This window comes from Coregonus clupeaformis, chromosome 15, assembly GCF_020615455.1.
Source record: "Coregonus clupeaformis isolate EN_2021a chromosome 15, ASM2061545v1, whole genome shotgun sequence".
Taxonomy (NCBI): domain Eukaryota; kingdom Metazoa; phylum Chordata; class Actinopteri; order Salmoniformes; family Salmonidae; genus Coregonus; species Coregonus clupeaformis.
This window is the reverse complement of record NC_059206.1, coordinates 2,681,589-2,701,830: the sequence shown is the minus strand read 5'-3', so window position 1 is coordinate 2,701,830 and position 20,242 is coordinate 2,681,589. Positions and strand designations below refer to the sequence as shown.

At 41.9% G+C, this 20,242-nt stretch overlaps 1 protein-coding gene across 3 annotated transcripts; it reads right to left on the bottom strand.

The window, feature by feature from the left end:
- Window positions 1–4,810: 4,810 nt before the first annotated feature.
- LOC121582142 (urea transporter 2) lies at window positions 4,811–17,521 on the bottom strand. 3 transcript variants are annotated; one of them, XM_045224949.1, is made up of 12 exons: window positions 16,918–17,521; window positions 16,712–16,836; window positions 15,966–16,019; window positions 14,817–14,969; window positions 14,315–14,504; window positions 13,649–13,777; window positions 8,944–9,073; window positions 8,487–8,552; window positions 7,733–7,880; window positions 7,030–7,164; window positions 6,875–6,924; window positions 4,811–6,343 (listed from the first exon to the last, which is right to left on the bottom strand). In XM_045224949.1, the coding sequence occupies exons 3-12, from the start codon at window positions 15,985–15,987 to the stop codon at window positions 6,083–6,085; spliced, it is 1,284 nt and encodes a 427-aa protein (XP_045080884.1). In that variant the 5' UTR covers window positions 15,988–16,019; window positions 16,712–16,836; window positions 16,918–17,521; the 3' UTR covers window positions 4,811–6,082. The 3 variants fall into 3 exon arrangements, with proteins under 3 accessions (XP_045080884.1, XP_045080885.1, XP_045080883.1); XM_045224950.1 differs by having other exon boundaries at window positions 16,712–16,790; XM_045224948.1 differs by lacking the exon at window positions 16,712–16,836 and adding an exon at window positions 16,617–16,629.
- Window positions 17,522–20,242: the final 2,721 nt, after the last annotated feature.

Sequence of the window (20,242 nt, the reverse complement as noted above, 5' to 3'; positions counted from 1 at the left end):
TAGTGGGAAGGCACATGTATACAGTTTCAAATAATCACTATTTTCAGATGTATTCTCTTATATTTACAATTCTAAATGTTTAGCAATTGTAATCAATATGACTAAACAGTCAAGCATTGTGTTGGGCCTCTTCAGGGTTTTTGCTTCCTGTGTAGGCCTCCTCTCGCATAAATGTTTTTCAGCTTCACTTGAGACGACGACTGTCCATGGTGCTGAAATCTCTGATTGCTGCTATTTGCCTGTTGTTTACATCAGACTTGTTGTGGACTACAGCACTCTTTACTGTGGTACCCAAAATGATATGTATCACTCCTATTACATTTGTCTAAAATGTCTGACTTATACAGTGCCTGTGGAAAGTATTCAGACCCCTTGACTTTTTCCACATTTTGTAATGTTACAGCCTTATTCTAAAATTCCTTAAAATGTTTCTTCAATCTACACACAATACCCCATAATGACAATTTGTACACATTTTATTAAAAATAAAAAACTGAAATATCACTTTTACATAAGTATTCAGACCCTATATTCAGTACTTTGTTGAAGCACCTTTGGCAGAGATTACAGCATCGAGTCTTTTTGGGTATGACGCTACAAGCTTGGCACACCTGTATTTGGGGAGTTTCTCCCATTCTTCTCTGCAGATCCTCTCAAGCTCTGTCAGGTTGGATAGGGAGCGTCGCTGCACAGCTATTTTCAGGTCTCTTCAGAGATGTTCGATCAGGTTCAAGTCTGGGCTCTGGCTGGGCCACTCAAGGACATTCTGAGACTTGTCCCTAAGCCACTCCTGCGTTGTCTTGGCTGTGTGCTTAGGGTCGTTGTCCTGTTGGAAGGTGAACCTTCGCCTCCAGTCTGAGGTCCTGAGTGCTCTGGAGCAGGCTTTCATCAAGGATCTCTCTGTACTTTGCTCCATTCATCTTTGCCTCAATCCTGACTAGTCTCCTAATCCCTGCACCGTAAAGGCCTGATTGGTGGAGTGCTGCAGAGATGGTTGTCCTTCTGGAAGGTTCTCCTATCTCCACAGAGGAACTCTGGAGCTCTGTCAGAGTGACCATCAGGTTCTTGGTCCCCTCCCTGACCAAGGCCCTTCTTCCCCGATTGCTCAGTTTGGCCGGGCGGCCAGCTCTAGGAAGAGTCTAGGTGGTTCCAAACTTCTTCCATTTAAGAATAATGGAGGCCACTGTGTTCTTGGGGATCTTCAATGCTGCAGACATTTCTTGGTACCCTTCCCCAGATCTGTGCCTCGACACCATCCTGTCTTGGAGCTCTACGGACAATTCCTTCGACTTCATGGCTTGGTTTTTGATCTGACATGCACTGTCAACTGTGGGACCTTATATAGACAGGTGTGTGCCTTTCCAAATCATGTCCAATCAATTGCATTTACCACAGGTGGACTCCAATCAAGTTGAAGAAACATCAAGGATGATCAATGGAAACAGGATGCACCTGAGCTCAATTTCGAGTCTCATAGCAAAGGGTCTGAATATGTATGTAAATAAGGTATGTTTTTTATTTTTAATAAATTTGCAAGAAATTCTAAACTTGTTTTTGCTTTGTCATTATGGGGTATTGTGTGATTCTTTTATTTTTTAAATCCATTTTAGAGTAAGGCTGTGGAAAACGTTAAGGGGTCTGAATACTTTCCGAAGGCACTGTATATCATGACCCATGGCTAATGAAAAACTGAAAGCATGAATATGAATGTTAAAATCCCAGGAGTTAATCTTTCTTCCTCTGATCAGTGTTTGACCTATGACAGATGAACAGATTATGGTGTGTGGTAAGTGCTATCCTTCACAGATTCAACCCAGTCCACCACCTTCCCCCCCATGCTCATGTGGAATTAGTCAGTGCAGTCCTTGAGGTGGTGAGTCACATTGCTGAGAGCACATTAACAAAGGACAGTACATTCCCAAAGTAAGTGACACCAACCCACCTCATCTCTCTTCATCCCACTCACACACTGTCTGTCACAGTCAATTCAGCTACTGAAAGGTTACAGAGCCCAGTGTAATTTAGTGTATATCAGGAGTGTGTTGATCGGAATAGAGCAGGGTTTGACAACTCTAATCAAATCAAATGTTATTTGCCACATGCGCCAAAGACAACAGGTGTAGACCTTACAGTGAAATGCTTACTTACAAGCCCTTAACCAACAATGCAGTTTTAAGAAAATAAAAAAAAGTGTTAAGTAAAAAATGTAAATAGTCCAGGTAGCCATGATTAGCTGTTCAGGAGTCTTATGGCTTGGGGGTAGAAGCTGTTAAGAAGCCTTTAGGGCCTAGACTTGGTGCTCCGGTACCGCCTGCCGTGCGGTAGCAGAGAGAACAGTCTATGACTAGGGTGAATGGAGTCTGATAATTTTTAGGGCCTTCCTCTGACACCACCTGGTATAGAGGTCCTGGATGGCAGGAAGCTTAGCCCCAGTGATGTACTGGGCCGTACGCACTACCCTCTGTAGTGCCTTTCGGTCGGAGGCCAAGCAGTTGCCATACCAGGCGGTGATGCAACCAGTCAGGATGCTCTCGATGGTGCAGCTGTATAACTTTTTGAGGATACGAGGACCCATGCCAAATCTTTTCAGTCTCCTTAGGGGGAATAGGCTTTGTCGTGCCATCTTCACAACTGTCTTGGTGTGTTTGGACCATGATAGTTTGTTGGTGATGTGGACACCAATGAACTTGAAACTCTCAACCTGTTCCACTACAGGCCGTCGATGAGATTGGGGCCGTGCTCAGTCCTCTTATTTTTTTCCTGTAGTCCACAATCATCTCCTTTGTCTTGATCACGTTGAGGGAGAGGTTGTTATCCTGGCACCACACGGCCAGGTCTCTGACCTCCTCCCTATAGGCTGTCTCCTCATTGTCGGTGATTAGGCCTACCACTGTTGTGTCGTCAGCAAACTTAATGATGGTGTTGGAGTCGAGCCTGGCCATGCTGTCATGGGTGAACAGGGAGTACAGGAGGGGACTGAGCACGCACCCCTGAGGGGCCCCCGTGTTGAGGATCAGCGTGTTGTTACCTACCCTTACCACCTGGGGGTGGCCTGTCAGGAAGTCCAGGATCCAGTTGCAGAGGGAGGTGTTTAGTCCCAGGGTCCTTAGCTTAGTGATGAGATTTGAGGGAACTATGGTGTTGAACGCTGAGCTGTAGTCAATGAATAGCATTCTCACGTAGGTGTTCCTCTTGTCCAGGTGGGAAAGGGCAGTGTGGAGTGCAATAGAGATTGCATCATCTGTGGATCTGTTGCAGCGGTATGCGAATTGGAGTGGGTCTAGGGTTTCTGGGATAATTGTGTTGTGAGCCATGACCAGCCTTTCAAAGCACTTCATGGCTACAGACGTGAGTGCTACGGGTCGGTAGTCATTTAGGCAGGTTATCTTAGTGTTCTTGGGCACAGGGACTATGGTAGCCTGCTTGAAACATGTTGGTATTACAGACTCAGTCAGGGACATGTTGAAAATGTCAGTGAAGACACTTGCCAGTTGGTCAGCGCATGCTCGGAGTACACGTCCTGGTAATCCGTCTGGCCCTGCGGCCTTGTGAATGTTGACCTGCTTAAAAGTCTTACTCACATCAGCTACGGAGAGTGTGATCACATAGTCATCTGGAACAGCTGATGCTCTCATGCATGCTTCATTGTTGCTTGCCTCGAAGCGAGCATAGAAGTAGTTTAGCTCATCTGGTAGGCTTGTGTCACTGGGCAACTCGCGGCTTTGCTTCCCTTTGTAGTCTGTAATAGTTTGCAAGCCCTGCCACATCCGCCGAGTGTCGGAGCCGATGTAGTACGATTCAATCTTAGTCCTGTATTGACTCTTTGCCTGTTTTGATGGTTCGTCGGAGGGCATAGCAGGATTTCTTATAAGCGTCCGGGTTAGAGTACCGCTCCTTGAAAGCGGCAGCTATACCCTTTAGCTCAGTGCGGATGTTGCCTGTAATCCATGGCTTCTGGTTGGGGTATGCACGTACGGTCACTGTGGGGATGACGTCATCGATGCACTTATTGATGAAGCCAGTGACTGATGTGGTGTACTCCTCAATGCTATCGGAAGAATCCCGGAACATATTCCAGTCTGTGCTAGCAAAACAGTCCTGTAGCTTAGCATCTGCATCATCTGACCCCTTCCTTATTAACCGAGTCACTGGTGCTTCCTGCTTTAGTTTTTGCTTATAAGCAGGAATCAGGAGGATAGAGTTATGGTCAGATTTGCCAAATGGAGGGCGAGGGAGAGCTTTGTATGAGTCTCTGTGTGTGAAGTAAAGGTGGTCTAGAGTTTTTTTCCCTCTGGTTGCACATCCTGAAGTATCTTCTATGTTTTCTCTCTTCCCTGTTCATCAGTTAATGTTTTTCCTAGCCACTGTGCTTCTGCATTGCTTGCTCTTTGTGGTTTTAGGGTGGAGATCTGTAAAGCACTTTGTGACATCTGCTGATATAAAAAATAAAAAAGGGTTTTATAAAATACATTTGATTTTTGATTGAGTGTAGAGAGTTTGTCTGGTTTTCCGAGTCTAAATCAGTCGCTGAGGTTGGCACACGTGTGAGAAGTTAAAGCAGCAGACACTGTGGTCCCTGAGGAATCCGATCAGAACTACCCATCGCTAGAGAGATGGTGTGTTTGGAATAGTCCCCAGGGTTGTCACTAGTTACCACAGCCTCAAAGTCAATTGGCTATATAATAAAAAGTCAAACAAAAATTAGCCTAGCTTTTGGGTCTTAATTTAAGGTTGGGCATAAGGTTAGCAGTGTGGGTAAGGTTAGTTTTAAAATCAGATTTTAAGAAGATACATTGTAGAAATAGGCGGGTTTAGCCATAATTATAACTTTGTGGCTGTGGTAACTCGTGACGACCAGTTCCCAGGGCTGTCTTTATGAGTGTGGAGGATGTGAGGAAGAGGACTAGCAAGAACGTGATTCAGTTCATTTTTAGTCTAGTAATCCTTTTTCTAAATCTCCTCGCCCAACCCCTCATCTTCTTCTTTCTGCTCTATTCCCCTCCCTCTCTCCTGTCTGCTTCGACTCTCACACACGTCTGGGAGTGTGACTGTCACTGCAGCTGGACCGTGTGAACGTGTCACGGTTTAACACAGACAAAATATGTACAGACATACATACACACACACACACACTATAGTTTATGCAGTCACATCCCACCTGATGTTGGGAGGGGACTGGTGAAACAAAGAGAGAGGATCGTGGACATGTTTCAGAGAATATCTCTCACAAATGTGTCTTCTTCACATCCATCACTGTCCTCTCCAATAATATGTGTCTACCTCCAAGTGCAGAGGAGGCGAGGCCAGTGATGTACAGTACCTGTCTGAAAATAGCCTGGTTTTGCTGGTAGAGCACTATATGAGAGCGCCCTTTAACTCCTCACTGGCTGAACTGCTGTGACGATCTACTGCACTGTAAATTCCTCTCCACATCCAGAGAGAAGGAATGTTGTATTTCTGTTCACGTGTATCCCCCCTCACCTCTCTACTAATCTAATAAATAGAATAAGAAAACAGTCTTGTAACAGAATTTGTTCAATATAAACAGCGCTTATTTTGAGATTCCAAAAATGTGTCCTTCAGACACAGCAGTAGCATCAGCTTCCCTTGGTGAGTGCTGCCCTCTACTGAGCAATAAAGTTATGACAAATTAGTGGTGCAGTCTGAATCCAAAGCCCATATTTAAAAAGGTGTACTAGCAATTCAAAACTATAAATTCTACAATAAAATATTGAGTCCAATGTAAGGATGCTAAAGTTGTTGTAGTCCAGAGGCTATTAGGCTCATTGCGAAAGTATTTGTGGAATATAGTGAAACTCTAGCCCGGAATCATTTTCAGTGTGGATTCCAGGATAGAAAAACAGTGCTTTTCAAAACATTAGAGGAAGCTGAAATTAATGAAGTCAGAGGTTTCTTTGACTGTAAGACAATAGCTATTGATATCCCAGCCAATATGTTTTCAATGTCTCAAACTCCAGAGTTGACTTTACTATCATTTGCTAACATTTTCCTATAATTTTTCCATGGGCTACTAGCATTCACGGAGAGATAGGCTATTCACTCCGTATCCTCAGAATACACCCTACTCTACTGACAGGCTGATATGAGTCCTTATCTCTTCTCTCTCCTCCAGCAGTTTCTCCTCTTTACTGATGTTCTGCTGATCCTCCTGGTGATCTTCAACTTTCATAGAGCCTCTCCTCTCTCTGTAGTAGCGCCTGTTCTCCTCCGGGTACGTCACGGCCGACAGAGGCAGTCTGTGGATGGCTCTGGTTTCCGTGGTGATGAGGAGGAAGGTGAGGGCGGACAGGCAGAAAGGCCAGGTGCATGCTGGTAGCCCAAACTGAAAACAACAGGTGATATGGTGGATGGAGAGTTAAGAGATTCCAGATCAGGGGCCATATGCATCAAGCATCTCAGAATAATAATTCTTATTTGGATTATTTCTGTCTTTTACATCCCAATGAATAAGATTACATGGACAGACGGGACCTGTCATCTACCTGGCACTCCTACTCTGAGATGCTTGATACGTACGGCCCTAGGTATTGTTGATTGTCTACTGGGTGATGTAACAGACTCACTGACACTTCAGACAATTGCCCTGGTTAGGTAAGAACGTTTCATACATTAATTCAGAAGTACCAACTGCAGCTAATTATGGTATGGGGTCGGCTGCTTGTACTGCATTATGTAACCAAAAGCTCTCAACATAAAATAAGTTACCGGAAGACTAACTAATCAATAATATTCACTTTTTATAGGCTGAAATGCATTTTTGTTTGACTTATTAGACAAGTACACAGCATTCAAATTAGTGGCAGCAGTACATTACATGTTGACAAATAATAAAATAAAAAACGTAAGTACTTACTATGGACATCAGATTTGAGATGGCCGAACTTATGTATGTACAGAAAAAGGCTGAAAGTAGAAAAACAACAATTGGCTTCATAGAATGGGCGGTAATGAAGTAGACTGCTTGTCTGACAGTATTGAGTAAGGTGAAGGTGTTGTTTATGAACATACCACAGGTAATAGCCAGTAGATGACTCTGCCATGTCAGTGCATAGAACACCCCTCCAATAGCGATGCAGGATAGACAACTGTTGTAGCCCCACAGTCCTGAGTAGATGTCCTCAAGAGGAGCAGCCAGAGCAAGACCTATAATCGAACAGGACATACAATCCAGCTAAGTCCAGATTTCCCTGGCCATGTGATTTGACCAGGAAAAGCTCTTGGCCCTAGTACCTAGTTAAACTCCTGGCCCCAAATATAGCCTGTGATGAAATAATTGCAAATATATTTCTGACATCTGCATTATTTTGCTTCATGATGATGCACAACAAATCAGTTTGGGAAATGTTGAATTTAACTTCAAAATTGACTAATGAACACTAGAACAATCGCATACTTCCGATGTTTCTAATTCGGTGTACATGAAAAAGTAATGTTTGCAACTGTTATGCTCCCCAGTTATTTATTGAGACGCACGCGTAAGACAACATTTTGATCCCACAGTGGATAAAAAAAAAGTACAGCTCCTATTGTGTTCTGTGATGCAACTTATTATACCATTATAGGTTATATCTCTAAAGAGCATGTCCATTGGTATTGTTAATCAGTATAGCCATTAAAACCAAATGTGTTTTGTATCCCAATCAGTACTTCCACAGTATGTTATGGGGTTAGAGGTCAGGTGTACACAATTCTCTGAGAGGAAGTCTCTTACCGGACACTACGCCAATAATAGAGCCCAGTACAGCATGCATGCAGATGGTTGGGGAGGAGAGCAGCAGGGCTACGATGAAGATTCCTCCGATCCAGGGGCAGTCACAGCCGTACACCTGACCCACGCCAACTGGCACCGCCACCAAGAGCTGCACCAGGAAGTAACCAACAAGCAGGCTATCACTAACCACTGATCCTGGGTAAGATCTATTTCCCTTCCTCACTTTGGGTTAGGATTGGGAGTAAGGTAATCTGATCCTAGATCTGTGCTTACTAGTCACTTCTACCTCATGGTCTTCCCTAGCCCGGTTGCCAGATCTACTTTAAACTCCAGCCAATTAATCTGTGGTGACTTTGTTGTCTTGCCAAACAGGGCCACATTGTTGGCTAAAACAGAAGCAGGTCTGGCTACCAGGCTAAGCTATCACCACAGGCTAAGCTACCATAATCCTACATCCACTCAATACACTCTTGTTAGAAATCTAATTTCCTGCTCTTGGAAAGTTCAGTGAAATTGTTTCTTTGGACTATATCCGTGAGGATTATGTGTTTGACCTATTTTTGTTTGTTAGTCGATGAAGTGACAGAATCATCTAGAATATGTTGGAGAGGTTGTTTAGAAACATTTACATTACATTTTAGTCATTTAGCAGACGCTCTTATCCAGAGCGACTTACAGTTAGAAACACACAAGGTTAGAGTGTTGTGACTTGGAGGCTGTCCTAATATGGACACCATACAGGGTACTGTCCTACCTGAGGTATGCTTGGTTCTGCCAAGGTGGAGTTCAGATGGAGGGAGGACTTTGGCTGGATTAGCACCTGGGGAAAGTAGAAACTGGGGGTATTAGGATATTGGGAGGTGTGTGCGTGGTATTTAAGTGTGTGTGAGTGCCTTCAGAAAGTATTCAGACCCCTTGACTTTTTCCACATTGTTAGGTTACAGCCTTATTCTAAAATTGATTAAATTGTTCCCCCCCCTCAATCTACAAACAATACCCCAAATGACAAAGTTTTTTCTTTTTTATAAATTCTTGCTAATTTATAAAAAATTAACTGAAATATTACATTTACATAAGTATTCAGACCCTTTACTCAGTACTTTGGTGAAGCACATTTGGTAGCAATTACAGTGGCTTGCTAAAGTATTCACCCCAAGGGTCTGAATACTTTCCGAAGGCACTGTACCTCTGTGTGTGTATTTTGGGCCTACCTCTGGAAAGTAGGGGTGGTTAGACCCCATGGCAGCCATGTGCAAACACATAAGGATGTTGAACGGTAGAGTGAACACAGGGAGGTCCCATTTGCTGAACACTGAGCCCAGGGCACTGGAGACTATCGGACTGCACAGGAACAGGAAGTGAAGAACACACAACAAGAAGCTTGAAATATGATCGTAATCAGGTAGAGGAAAAAAGAAAATGATTATACAATGAAATAGAGGGTTGGGTCATTATTTAGAAGTTAGGGTGTTTCAGTTGAATTCAATTTGAGTTTCAGCTGGCAGTGAACACATTGGACAATAGTGCAATATTGTATACAGCGTTTTTAAGGAGACATACAAAACAGGTCTGCTGAAACTTTTGAGGCCTACTTGGATATACCTGGGCACCCTACTCTGCACTGGGGCCTGCTCTGGGGCATTATCTGAGCGGACACCTGCCTACTGCTGCTTTCATCTTTCCACTTGACATTGTGCCTTGGATGTTTTTGAACTACTGCCAAACTTGAACTCCACTTGGTTTAGCCTACTTGGATTTACTCTTTGACTCTCCCGTGGCCCGGTGTAGTGCTTGCCTCCCTCCAGTCTTCCACCGGCCTGTACCGGAAACTACATCCCCTCCAAGGTGCTTCTCTCCTGGCTATCACACTAGTAAAGCAGCCTCCGTTGCATTGCTGTTTTGATGGGCTCCAGCATTGAGTAAGTCACCGCTCTCTCCTTGCTGTTGTAATGCTGGCCAGTTTTGTGCCTTGGTTGTGTTTATTGTGGGTCCTAGTGCTGGATGGTTTCTAGTCTGTGGTTGGGTTCTGGCTTGCCTATAACTGTGGTGATCCTACAAATTGTGTGATTTAATCTAACTAACTATCACACTGGGTGGATTGATTGACTTTTAGCTGATTCTTCGCCAACCTATTTTATTTGTGTGGATTTTGACTTTTTCCAGATTGGCGGCTACCACCTTCAGAGACATCGTTGATCGTTTCATCCAATGTAGGAGCTGCACCTATTTTGCACTGTTCCGGGATAATATTGACCGGACAAATTTCCAATGTGGAAACTGTCAGCTTATTGAGGAATATATGTATGAGCTCGACATCCAGAGTTAGCAAATTGAGTCATTGAAGTTATCCTGGATAGGTACCATACTAAGAGCTTTTCCTTTTCTACTCCTCAGCCTGGTCGTTGTGCCACTGCCTCGCCACCGTGTCGTCACTCTCCGACTGACTGGCCAGGGCTGCCCTGCAGAGACCCCTACAAGACTAGTAAAGGCCCAGTGCACTACTTTTGTGAGATGTAAATATATTTTTTTGTGTTCAAATTATATAAAAAAGGGTAAATCAGAGCTAATGAAAGGATTTTATTGAGCTGATCAACACCCTGAAAGGTTCTGAAAAGCAGCCGATTATCTCTTAGCACTTCATATCTGGCTTAAAGACTACTGCCACTCTGTTGGCATAACTCTTATTGACAATTGACACCTTTTGGAAACAAAAGATGCTCTACAGAGATGATGGCCTCCACCCAAACCATCTAGGAGCCTGGACCCTCTCTTCACATTTCAAGGCCGCGTTTAGATATTGACTCAGGGACAGACCAAGCCCCGCTCAGGTAATACCTCCCATCCTTTCTAAGTGTTATCATCGTACTGTTGTCTATACTGCCAGGGGTGTTGTTAGTTGTAGTCTTGTACCCATTCGTACTCTTAGATCTGCTATTGTTATCTCAAAAGAGAAAGTCCACTGTGGTCTGCTCACCCAGTGCTTTTAGTTCAAATATGAATTCCATAAACTTGAATACCCCCTCGGTTTTCAAATCACAAGAGGGCTTGGGCTGTTGCACTATAGCAACCAAATCCCATGTAAAGTCAGTTTAACATTCCATCATTGGTTTTCTCTGGTATTGGATGCAGCCTTAGGCCCTATGGTGCTAATCTTAGAAAAGTAATTCCAATTTCTACTCCTTCCTCTATTACTAATAGGGATAGACCAAATGGTGCAGTTCTATGCAATCTTATAGCCATACCAACTATATCAACCATCAGACAGGGACCTGCAACCACCTATTGAACGTAGCTTCTTTGAGTTGGAGACTCAATGTGACTTTAAAAATCGTAAATGACTTGGGTAGATGCATTTGAACATTAGCAGCTTACTACCTAAACTGGATTACATCATGATCTGGGCTATGCAGACGAATCCAGACATTCTGGTATTGACTGAAACGTGGATCTCTGGGGACATTCTGGACTCTGATATTAATATTGAGGGTTATAATGTGTTCAGAGCTGACAGACAGGGTAGAGGTGGTGGAGTGGCCATTCATATTAAAAACAATGTCGGTCTCTTCCCTGAAATCCATTTCCCTTGCCCAAAAATGTTAGCTACTATTTTTAAGGCTTTGTGTAGGGAAAAATGTATCCATAACGGTTATAGGGGTCTACTGTCCTCCCTCGGCTAACCTTTGTGCACTCGAGGAGTTAACCAATTTTTTTGTCTGCTTTTATTAAAATCAGAAGTTATCCTGGGTGACCTAAATTATGATTGGGAAATGCAGGCTTCAGACAATCTAAAAGCCATGTAATGATCTAAACCTAACCCAGCTGGTGACTGACCCTACACGCCCCAACCCGAAGAACCTTCGAAGTCAACTCTGATTGACTTTATTTTAACAAATACACCAGAGAAATATGTTTCTACTGGTGTCTTTGCCCAAGACATTAGTGACCATTGTCCAGTTGTTTGTGTTAGAGATGTGAGAATACAAAAATATTATCCTCATGTCATTAATAATAATAATAATATGCCATTTAGCAGACGCTTTTATCCAAAGCGACTTACAGTCATGCGTGCATACATTTTTGTGTATGGGTGGTCCCGGGGATCGAACCCACTACCCTGGCGTTACAAGCGCCGTGCTCTACCAGCTGAGCTACAGAGAACCAGTCATCACAAAGAGGAACTTTAAAAACTTCAGTGAACAGGCTTTTAAAAATTATTATTTTTTCATGATCTTTATTTTAGTGACCTTCATTGTATTTCAGCTATCCCTGAACCTGATTTAGCTTTGAGACATTTTGCAGATATGTAAGACAAATCAGAAAGGCAAAATCTGATTATTATGTAACCGCTCTTTTGGATTGTAATGAGAACCTGGCAAATTCTGGAAAACTGTCAAATCCCTGAAGGGTTCTACTTCCTCTTCTCTGCCACAACAAATTAATTCAGACACTGGCCTCATTACAGAAAAAAATGCCATCATTGATGCATTTAATCACCATTTTATTCCAAATAACTTCTAAGCCTATTCACAATGATATTGGGTTGAAACTTGCTGAATGATCAGAGAAATGATGTCAAAGCTTTTCTTCTAGGCTATTTACAGAAAAATAAGTCAGATGATTTGCTAGTAATAGACAACAAGAAATCCACAGGGGCCGACCAATTGGATCCTGGTCTACGTAACTGTGCAGTGCCCATCATTGTTGGCTCAATAACCCAACTTTTTTATTTAACATAGTTATCAGGAAATATTCAAAAAGTTTGGAAATCCTTGTGCTACCACTCCATAAGGGTGGGGATAGTAGTGATCTTAATAATTATCACCCCATTTCAAGGCTTCCTTGTCTAGCTAGGATTCTTGAATCCTTGGTAAATGTACAACTTTGCTCTTTTTTATCTGAGAAATGTATTCTGAATGTAAACCAACCAGGGTTTAGGCCTGGGCATAGCACTATTACAGCAACCACTTTAGTTGTTAATGATCTTGTCAATGCTTTAGACACAAACTAAATGTGCTGCTTTGTTTGTGGATCTGTCTAAAGCTTTTGATACTGTTGATCATGCTATTTTATTGAATAAGTTGTCCACGATAGGCCTGAGCATTGACTGTTCCATGGTTTCATGATTATATTAGTGACAGAACTCAGGCCATCGTGATTGATGGGGTTAAATCTGAATTTCTTGAACTACATGAAGGTGTACCACAGGGGTCAATTTTGCGACCTGTTCTCTTCACTATTTATATAAACACCATTGGTCAATCTGTTAAATGGTAAACTTAATTTCTATGCTGATTATACTATTATGTATTTATTATGTAATGTGCCACTAGAGATCCTGGTTCAAATCCAGGCTCTGTCGTAGCCGGCCGCGACCGGGAGACCCATGGGGCGGCGCACAATTGGCCCAGCGTCGTCCAGGGTAGGGGAGGGAATGGCCGGCAGGGATGTTGGTAGAGCAGGGTTGTGGGTTTGTTTCCCACGGGGGGCCAGTATGAAAAAAAATTACAATAATGTATGCACTCACTAACTGTAAGTCGCTCTGAATAAGAGCGTCTGCTAAATGACTAAAATGTAAATGTAAATGAATTGTGTTTGGTAAATAAAGATAGACATGGTTTTAAAAAAGTAGTGGTAATATTTCATTCAGTACAGAAATGTGTAGGCGGCTTAACTTAAAGTACCCTGTCCCATACCTGGGGTAAGTTGTGCCAAGAGACCACTTTTTTTTGGACAAGCTACGTTTTCAAAACTGGAATGTTTACATGAATTCTGATTATTTCCAGGGATACACAACATCCTGAAATATATGTAGATATTTTTGATAGAATCCTATATTTCCCTTGACGGAGTGATGCTGAATGTAAAAAAAATGGCTCAACTTACCCCACTCTCCCTTACATTCTTACTGTAACATACCATAACATGGACGTGAACATATTAGGGAGCAGAAGCCACCAGTACCAGTCCCCTTTGGCTGAGAAGACACACATCAGCATTCCAACCAGGGTCCCATTGTAGCCATATAAACCAGCAGATATGGCCCCCCTGAAGTACAGAAAGCACAAACAAATCAGAAAAGATACAGCTACAAAGAAATACAATGATATTGAGAAATGTTGGGTGCAAAAAAGACCAAGTGAGTGGGAGGTATTTCGAGATATTGATACAGCTAGTGTGAGTTTCAAACTGAGACAAGCAGACTTCCCCACACCAACCTTAGTGTGCAAAGCATATTCAAGATTACAACTCCTGAGGGGTATACTACAAACCAGGATCTATGAGTTAGCCAACTAACTTTGATAAACATCTGGTTCATTAAGAAAGCTATACTTAGATCTTTTTCGGTTGTTGAGTTAGACCATGCCCATTTCAAGCTTATCCTTCTAAAAAAGCAAAAGACTAACTCATTGATCCTGCTATGCAGCAAACCCCTCTGGCTGTGTGAGACTTCTGCCAGGGATATCCATATTAGGCCTAATACATTTACATTTACATCATTTAGCAGACGCTCTTATCCAGAGCGACTTACAAATTGGTGCATTCAACTTATGATAGGAAGTAGATTACTGGCCATAGGCTTACCTGTTTTGTCCAATCAGGAGTGCAGACAGTGTGGAAGCGAGGGATCCTAGCAGTCCGTTCAGGCCCCACCAGGGGTTCTGCAGCACCAGGCCAAACGTGATGAGCAGCCCACTGAGGGGGTTGTTGACAAACATGACCTGGGCCACCCCACGTAGGACCCAGTCCACCACCTGGACCACCACAACCTGCTCTGCAACAGAGACAGACAGACAGGCAGTCATTGATTGACCATTGGGTCCACTCTCTGAATCAGTCTCTGATTAGAGGATAAGGATGAAAACATGGGTCATGTTCAGTGAGGAGTAAATGTTTGAAACAGAGTAAAACAGGGAGGGACTACCTAAACGTGTCCAATAAGAACACAGATTTACGTTTCCCACTGCAAAACGTTTTTCTACCGTGTGCCTTACTTAACATGACCCAGCAGTGCATGGGACTTTAAGGCCCAGATTTTTATATATTTACTTTATTATAATATATTTTAATATATTGAACGTCTTACTTTTGATCCATTCTCCATACACACGCATGTCCCCAGTGAGGAGATCGAGTGCTCTGGAGAGACGGGATGTAAGAGTAGCCCCTTTCTCTACAGGCCTCGCCTCCTCCTCCATCGCTGGGGTCGTCATTAGTGGCTTCAATTCCTGCAGGGCAGCTATAATAATACACAGTAGATAACATTCAATAATTACATTTATCACATAATTACAGTATCTGGCCTAGGCCCAGACTGAGGTTCAGAATGTTCCAAAACAATGTCCTAAGTTATCTGGGTATGCTGCCATGACCATATTGTTGATTTACTAACTCCACAGTGGAGCGATAAAAGCTAAATTCCAAACAATTGCAATGTGATACCTTTAGACAGTAATGTTTTTAAGATACTGTGCTGTTATACCATCTGGTTTGCAGTAACTTAAGAGTTGGTTTTGGCTTGATATCTGGAGCATACTAACAGGGGTCCTACCTACCACTCCCACTGCCTGACCTCAACAATGCTAGCTAATGCTATTCAATAGATACTGCAAATCCACAGTTTGGGTCATTGGCTCTCTGGGTCCATAAACTACATTCTGGGTCAGGAATGTGAAACCCTGAACTAACACACCCAAGTCAAATAAGCAACTAATCGTGGTACAATCTAGTCAAGAGTTGGCCACCCCGTTCTATGTTTCCATAAGATGAGGAGTCTTTGATCTAGATGGGCTAACCTTGTAACATAGCATTTACCAGATGCATTGATCACTACATACTTTACACAAAATATCTCTCTCACCTCTATTACTGCCCAAAAAAGTATATTATAATCAGCATTCCATATACGTAAAAGCAAATAACGTTTTGAAAAGTCCCATGAACTACATAAACTAGATTAGCTAGCTAGACAGAAAATAGTAAACACATACAGCAGCGTTTCCCAGACTCTGTCCTGGGGACCCCAAGGGATGCACATTTTTGTTTTTGCCCTAGCACTACACAGCTGATTCAAATAGTCAAAGCTTAATGATGAGTTGACCATTTGAATCAGCTGTGTAATGCTAGGGCAAAAACAAAAATGTACACCGCTTGGGGTCCCCAGGACTGAGTTTGGAAAATGCTGACATACATAATAGTTAAGGGTATGTTGTTTTTAATTATAAATCAGTGTTACCTGTGATATATGAGCCAGGCATAGAAGTGTCCAGATCTCCATGAACAGCGGCTCCTGTAATACCCGTAGTTTAGTTTAGAGACAGTCGTGTGTCAACAACTCCTCCAGTCTACCCTCCCTCACACGTGCTATTCACAAAAAATATATAAATAACACACCACCTAACACACACACACACACACACACAGCTATGTCCTGTTATATATGTTGTCAGTTTTATTACTGTTGTATCTTAAATTAGCATGGTTATTTTTAGGTCCTCACTCAAAGGTTAGATCAGAGGTTTGACCCCGTTCCCACTCCGTCTGGTGCCATTGCAGGTCATGCCCATAACTGATAGTGCCCAATTTACTATAAATTGCATTCTCAAATGCTTAGCACATAAAATAAATATGTACAGTGAAAAACACTTCACCAGCAATATCTCCTTGTGTGGCAAAGCTTTAAAAGGGGGGCATGACTTAGCAAGTATTACTGAACCAAACCCAAATTGAGCGAATCATTATATTAAACCCTGCTCAAGGAAACCAACCCCTCCAGTTACAGTATTTAAGGTACAGTAAGGTTATTCAGCACATAAACAGGCAGTTTAACAAAGTTATTAATTCATTGCACAACAATAGGACATGGAAATAGTTCTCCCCAACTCACCCTGTAAGATCATCTAAAGGTAAAACACATAAAAACAGCCCAATTATTATGTCATTATGTAAACGGTTCATACAGTAACATGCATTCTCACCTACCTGTCTGAGTTAGTTAAGGATCCGACAAAAACGAGTCAAGATCATCTTTAAAGCCAATCCCTCAGTGAAAACAGAAAACCTAGAAATCCAGCAATTTGGTTGGATTTGTTTTTATTTGCGAAACCCTGCACATAGGAAAATAACATGTAATGTAATTATTCTCACAATCCACAATGAGACTCTTTGAACAAAATAAATCCAGTTACCCTAAGTATTCAACGCCTCAAGAAAGATCCATCAACTCAGTATCCCGCTACTCTTCTGAGTGTCCTGTTTAAATCAGCAGCTCAGGGACTAGTAGCCTATGCTCCCGTTCAGATCCTCTTGGAATTTTCTCTCTCTCTCTCTCCCTCTCTCTCTCTCTCTCTCTCTCTCTCAGCCTCTCAGCATTTGGGTGACTTTCCTTCCAAGCAGCTAATCAGAATCCAGAGTTGTTCTAAATCACCTCCGGTTTATTACTACCCCAGTGTGGTGGGCTTTCCTTCTTAACACTTTCAATAGCCGATTCCCAAACATTTTAACGTAATTACAGTATAGAGATTAAGTATATACCACCATCTTTGGTTAAGGCCAGTGAGACAGGTTATTTTTTTTCCTGACCATGTGACCTGACCAAGGACAACTCTGGACTAAATAGAGTGGTGAATTGAATTCTTTAGGTAGTGATCATTTATTATTTACTTATTAAACAATACAAATTTGACTGACTCATTGACATGACTTACTACGAAATTCCTAATACTATGATGTTTTTACTCATTAAAGGCCAAGTGCAGTCAAAAGTGATTTTCCTGTGTTTTATATATATTTCCACACTGAGGTTGGAATAATACTGTGAAATTGTGAAAATGATGATAATGCCCTTTTAGTGTAGGAGCTGTTTGAAAAGACCACCTGGAATTTCAGCCTGTTTTGGTGGGATGGAGTTTTGGCCTGCCTTGTGACGTCTATCAAATCAAATCACATTTTATTTGTCACACGCGCCGAATACAACAGGTGTAGGTAGGCCTTACCGTGAAATGCTTACTTACACGCCCTTAACCAATAATGCAGTTCAAGAAATAGAGTTAAGAAAATATTTACTAAATAAACAAAATAAAAAATGTATACAAAAGTAACACAATACATTTACATAACAATAACGAGGCTATATACAGGGGGTACCGGTACTGAGTCAATGTGCAGGGGTACAGGTTAGTTAATAGACCAATACGAAATAGAGTTCCAAACCTCTCTGCCAATAACATCCTAGTTTTTCCCCTCCCCACTCACACAACTCCCAGACAGTCCTAGCAAAATTCTTGCTGGAGAAATCGCTCTTTGCTAAGAAGCGACTTTTGTTTCTTTTTGACCATTTTAATGTATAAACACCTACTGTATGTCTAAGACTGAAACTAGGCAGAGGAGTAGAGTTTATTTGGGAATAATTTCAGAAGTCACGCATCTCCATTGGCTTCCAGAGGGTTGTGTAATATCTAGGAGTCCAGCCTAGGCCTCAGGTGAGGCTTGAGTTCCTGGGCCAAGAATGGTAGACTGGCAGATGCGACTCACGTGGTACACAGTGAGGGAGAGTTGTGAGACACTGGTCTGGCCAGGAGTCAGTTTGTTGGTGCAATATTCCCGCAACAATTGGCTTGAGCTTTGATTGGTTCGCTCAGAAATCAGTGCACTATTACAGTGTACACAATGTACTTTTTCGCTTCAGTTTTCATGTACCGAATAAAAATATGAAGTCCAATGTTATTCCATCGCATTTAAAACCCTATGGATAGTTTTGTTACAAAAACTATTGCGTTAAATAGCAAATGTGCCTACTCTGGTCTCGTCACGTGCGCTCTAGCCAACAGCTGGCAGATACAGTGCGGGTAGGCTAACCTACATGATGAGATTATTATGGAGAAGAGCGAGACTATTTTTATTTGTCAAACGGCAGTCAAGCATCATGTCACCATGACCCTCAATATTTATTGGAAAGCAGCATCAAGCTCATCACTGTGCACTTTCAACACCCTGTGAAGTTCATCATAATTTATTTCATCTGTAGCCTAATAAACTGCATGGTTTCCCGAGTCGTAGTGGGAGGACCACACACCAACACCATATCATCGCAAGACTCCAAGTTTACTTCGATATGATGGTTATTATATCAATATAATTTGCACATAAATGCGTTTCCACAGTCTTTTCTCGCATAATACATTTTACAGACACAAAAAGATCCCAACATGTCGAACGAACAAATGATCTGTCTGCATTTATAAAATTGTACGAAAACGTCCTGTTTCAATCACCACTGTCATGTTTTTTTTGTTTTTTTTCTCCGGTAGGACTTTACTCGCATAAAAACTGGAAGGAAACGTGTTTACTGTTACATGCATTCATCTCAAACTGTATGGTAGCACCTGGCCAGTGTTGCCAACTCCTCAGTAAGGAAAGTAGCTATTCCCATGGGCTAAGAAACTCAAAAGGGGTGATGATATTAATTATCAGTAATTTCGATCCGAATGTGCAATTGTCCAAAAAGATATGCAAGGTAGATGGATTATTTTAAATATGTTATTGGACCATAAACAAATATGGCTCATTAACCTTTACGGACCAAATAATGATGATCCACACTTCTTTGAAAATATATATAATAAATTATCGACCTTGCAAGCAATTCAAGACTCTATTATTATGGTGGGGGATTATAATACTGTTTTAAATAGCTCAATGGACCGTAAAGGAAATCACACTACAAACTACCACCCTCATGCTCTTAAGGAAATCGTGAATGTCATGGATACATTAGAACTAGTAGATATATAAAGGCTTAAATATCCTGATCTAGTGAGATATACAGTGGGGAGAACAAGTACTTGATACACTGCCGATTTTGCAGGTTTTCCTACTTACAAAGCATGTAGAGGTCTGTAATTTTTATCATAGGTACACTTCAACTGTGCGAGACGGAATCTAAAACAAAAATCCAGAAAATCACATTGTATGATTTTTAAGTAATGTTAGAAATTGCGTCAATTCAAATCTGGTATTAGGAACAAAAGAGGCCAACACGACTTCTAAGATATACTAGTTATTTTAATTAATGCAAAAACCTTCAATGGTAAATATGATGTTTCGTATATACGGGCTCTCTGAGATGTCTCGCAGAACACCCCAGACAACTAACACATTGTTTCAGAAACAATACCCAAATACTCTGACAGAGGAAGTTTCCCACTTCTCTGCTGGCCAATTAGAGTAAAGACTTGAGCATGGTTTAAACTTTCTCAGCCAATCCGTTGGTTCAGGGGTTGGTCTCATCTCTTCGGCGCCATTTGTTACACACTTCAGCCAGGCACAAGATTATCATAACAACCTATCATAGTGAGAAGAGCCAGCTCCCTTAGACATCATTCCTATGTCCAAGGAAGACTCATAGATCACAAAGAACCATTATAGTCTAGCATTTGAAGACAGAATCCTTATCTTATTTTATCCCCTAAAACAGCTCTTCACATCAATCACAGCCTTGCCAGGTGTCACAAC

Excerpts from the sequence above, each read along its gene's own strand:
- LOC121582142 (XM_045224948.1), bottom strand. Across the intron at positions 14,505-14,816 it reads GTATGGAGAATGGATCAAAA|AGCAGGTTGTGGTGGTCCAG; the intron begins GTAAGACGTTCA and ends TCTCTGTTGCAG. Across the intron at positions 13,778-14,314 it reads CTCCTGATTGGACAAAACAG|GGGGGCCATATCTGCTGGTT; the intron begins GTAAGCCTATGG and ends TCTGTACTTCAG.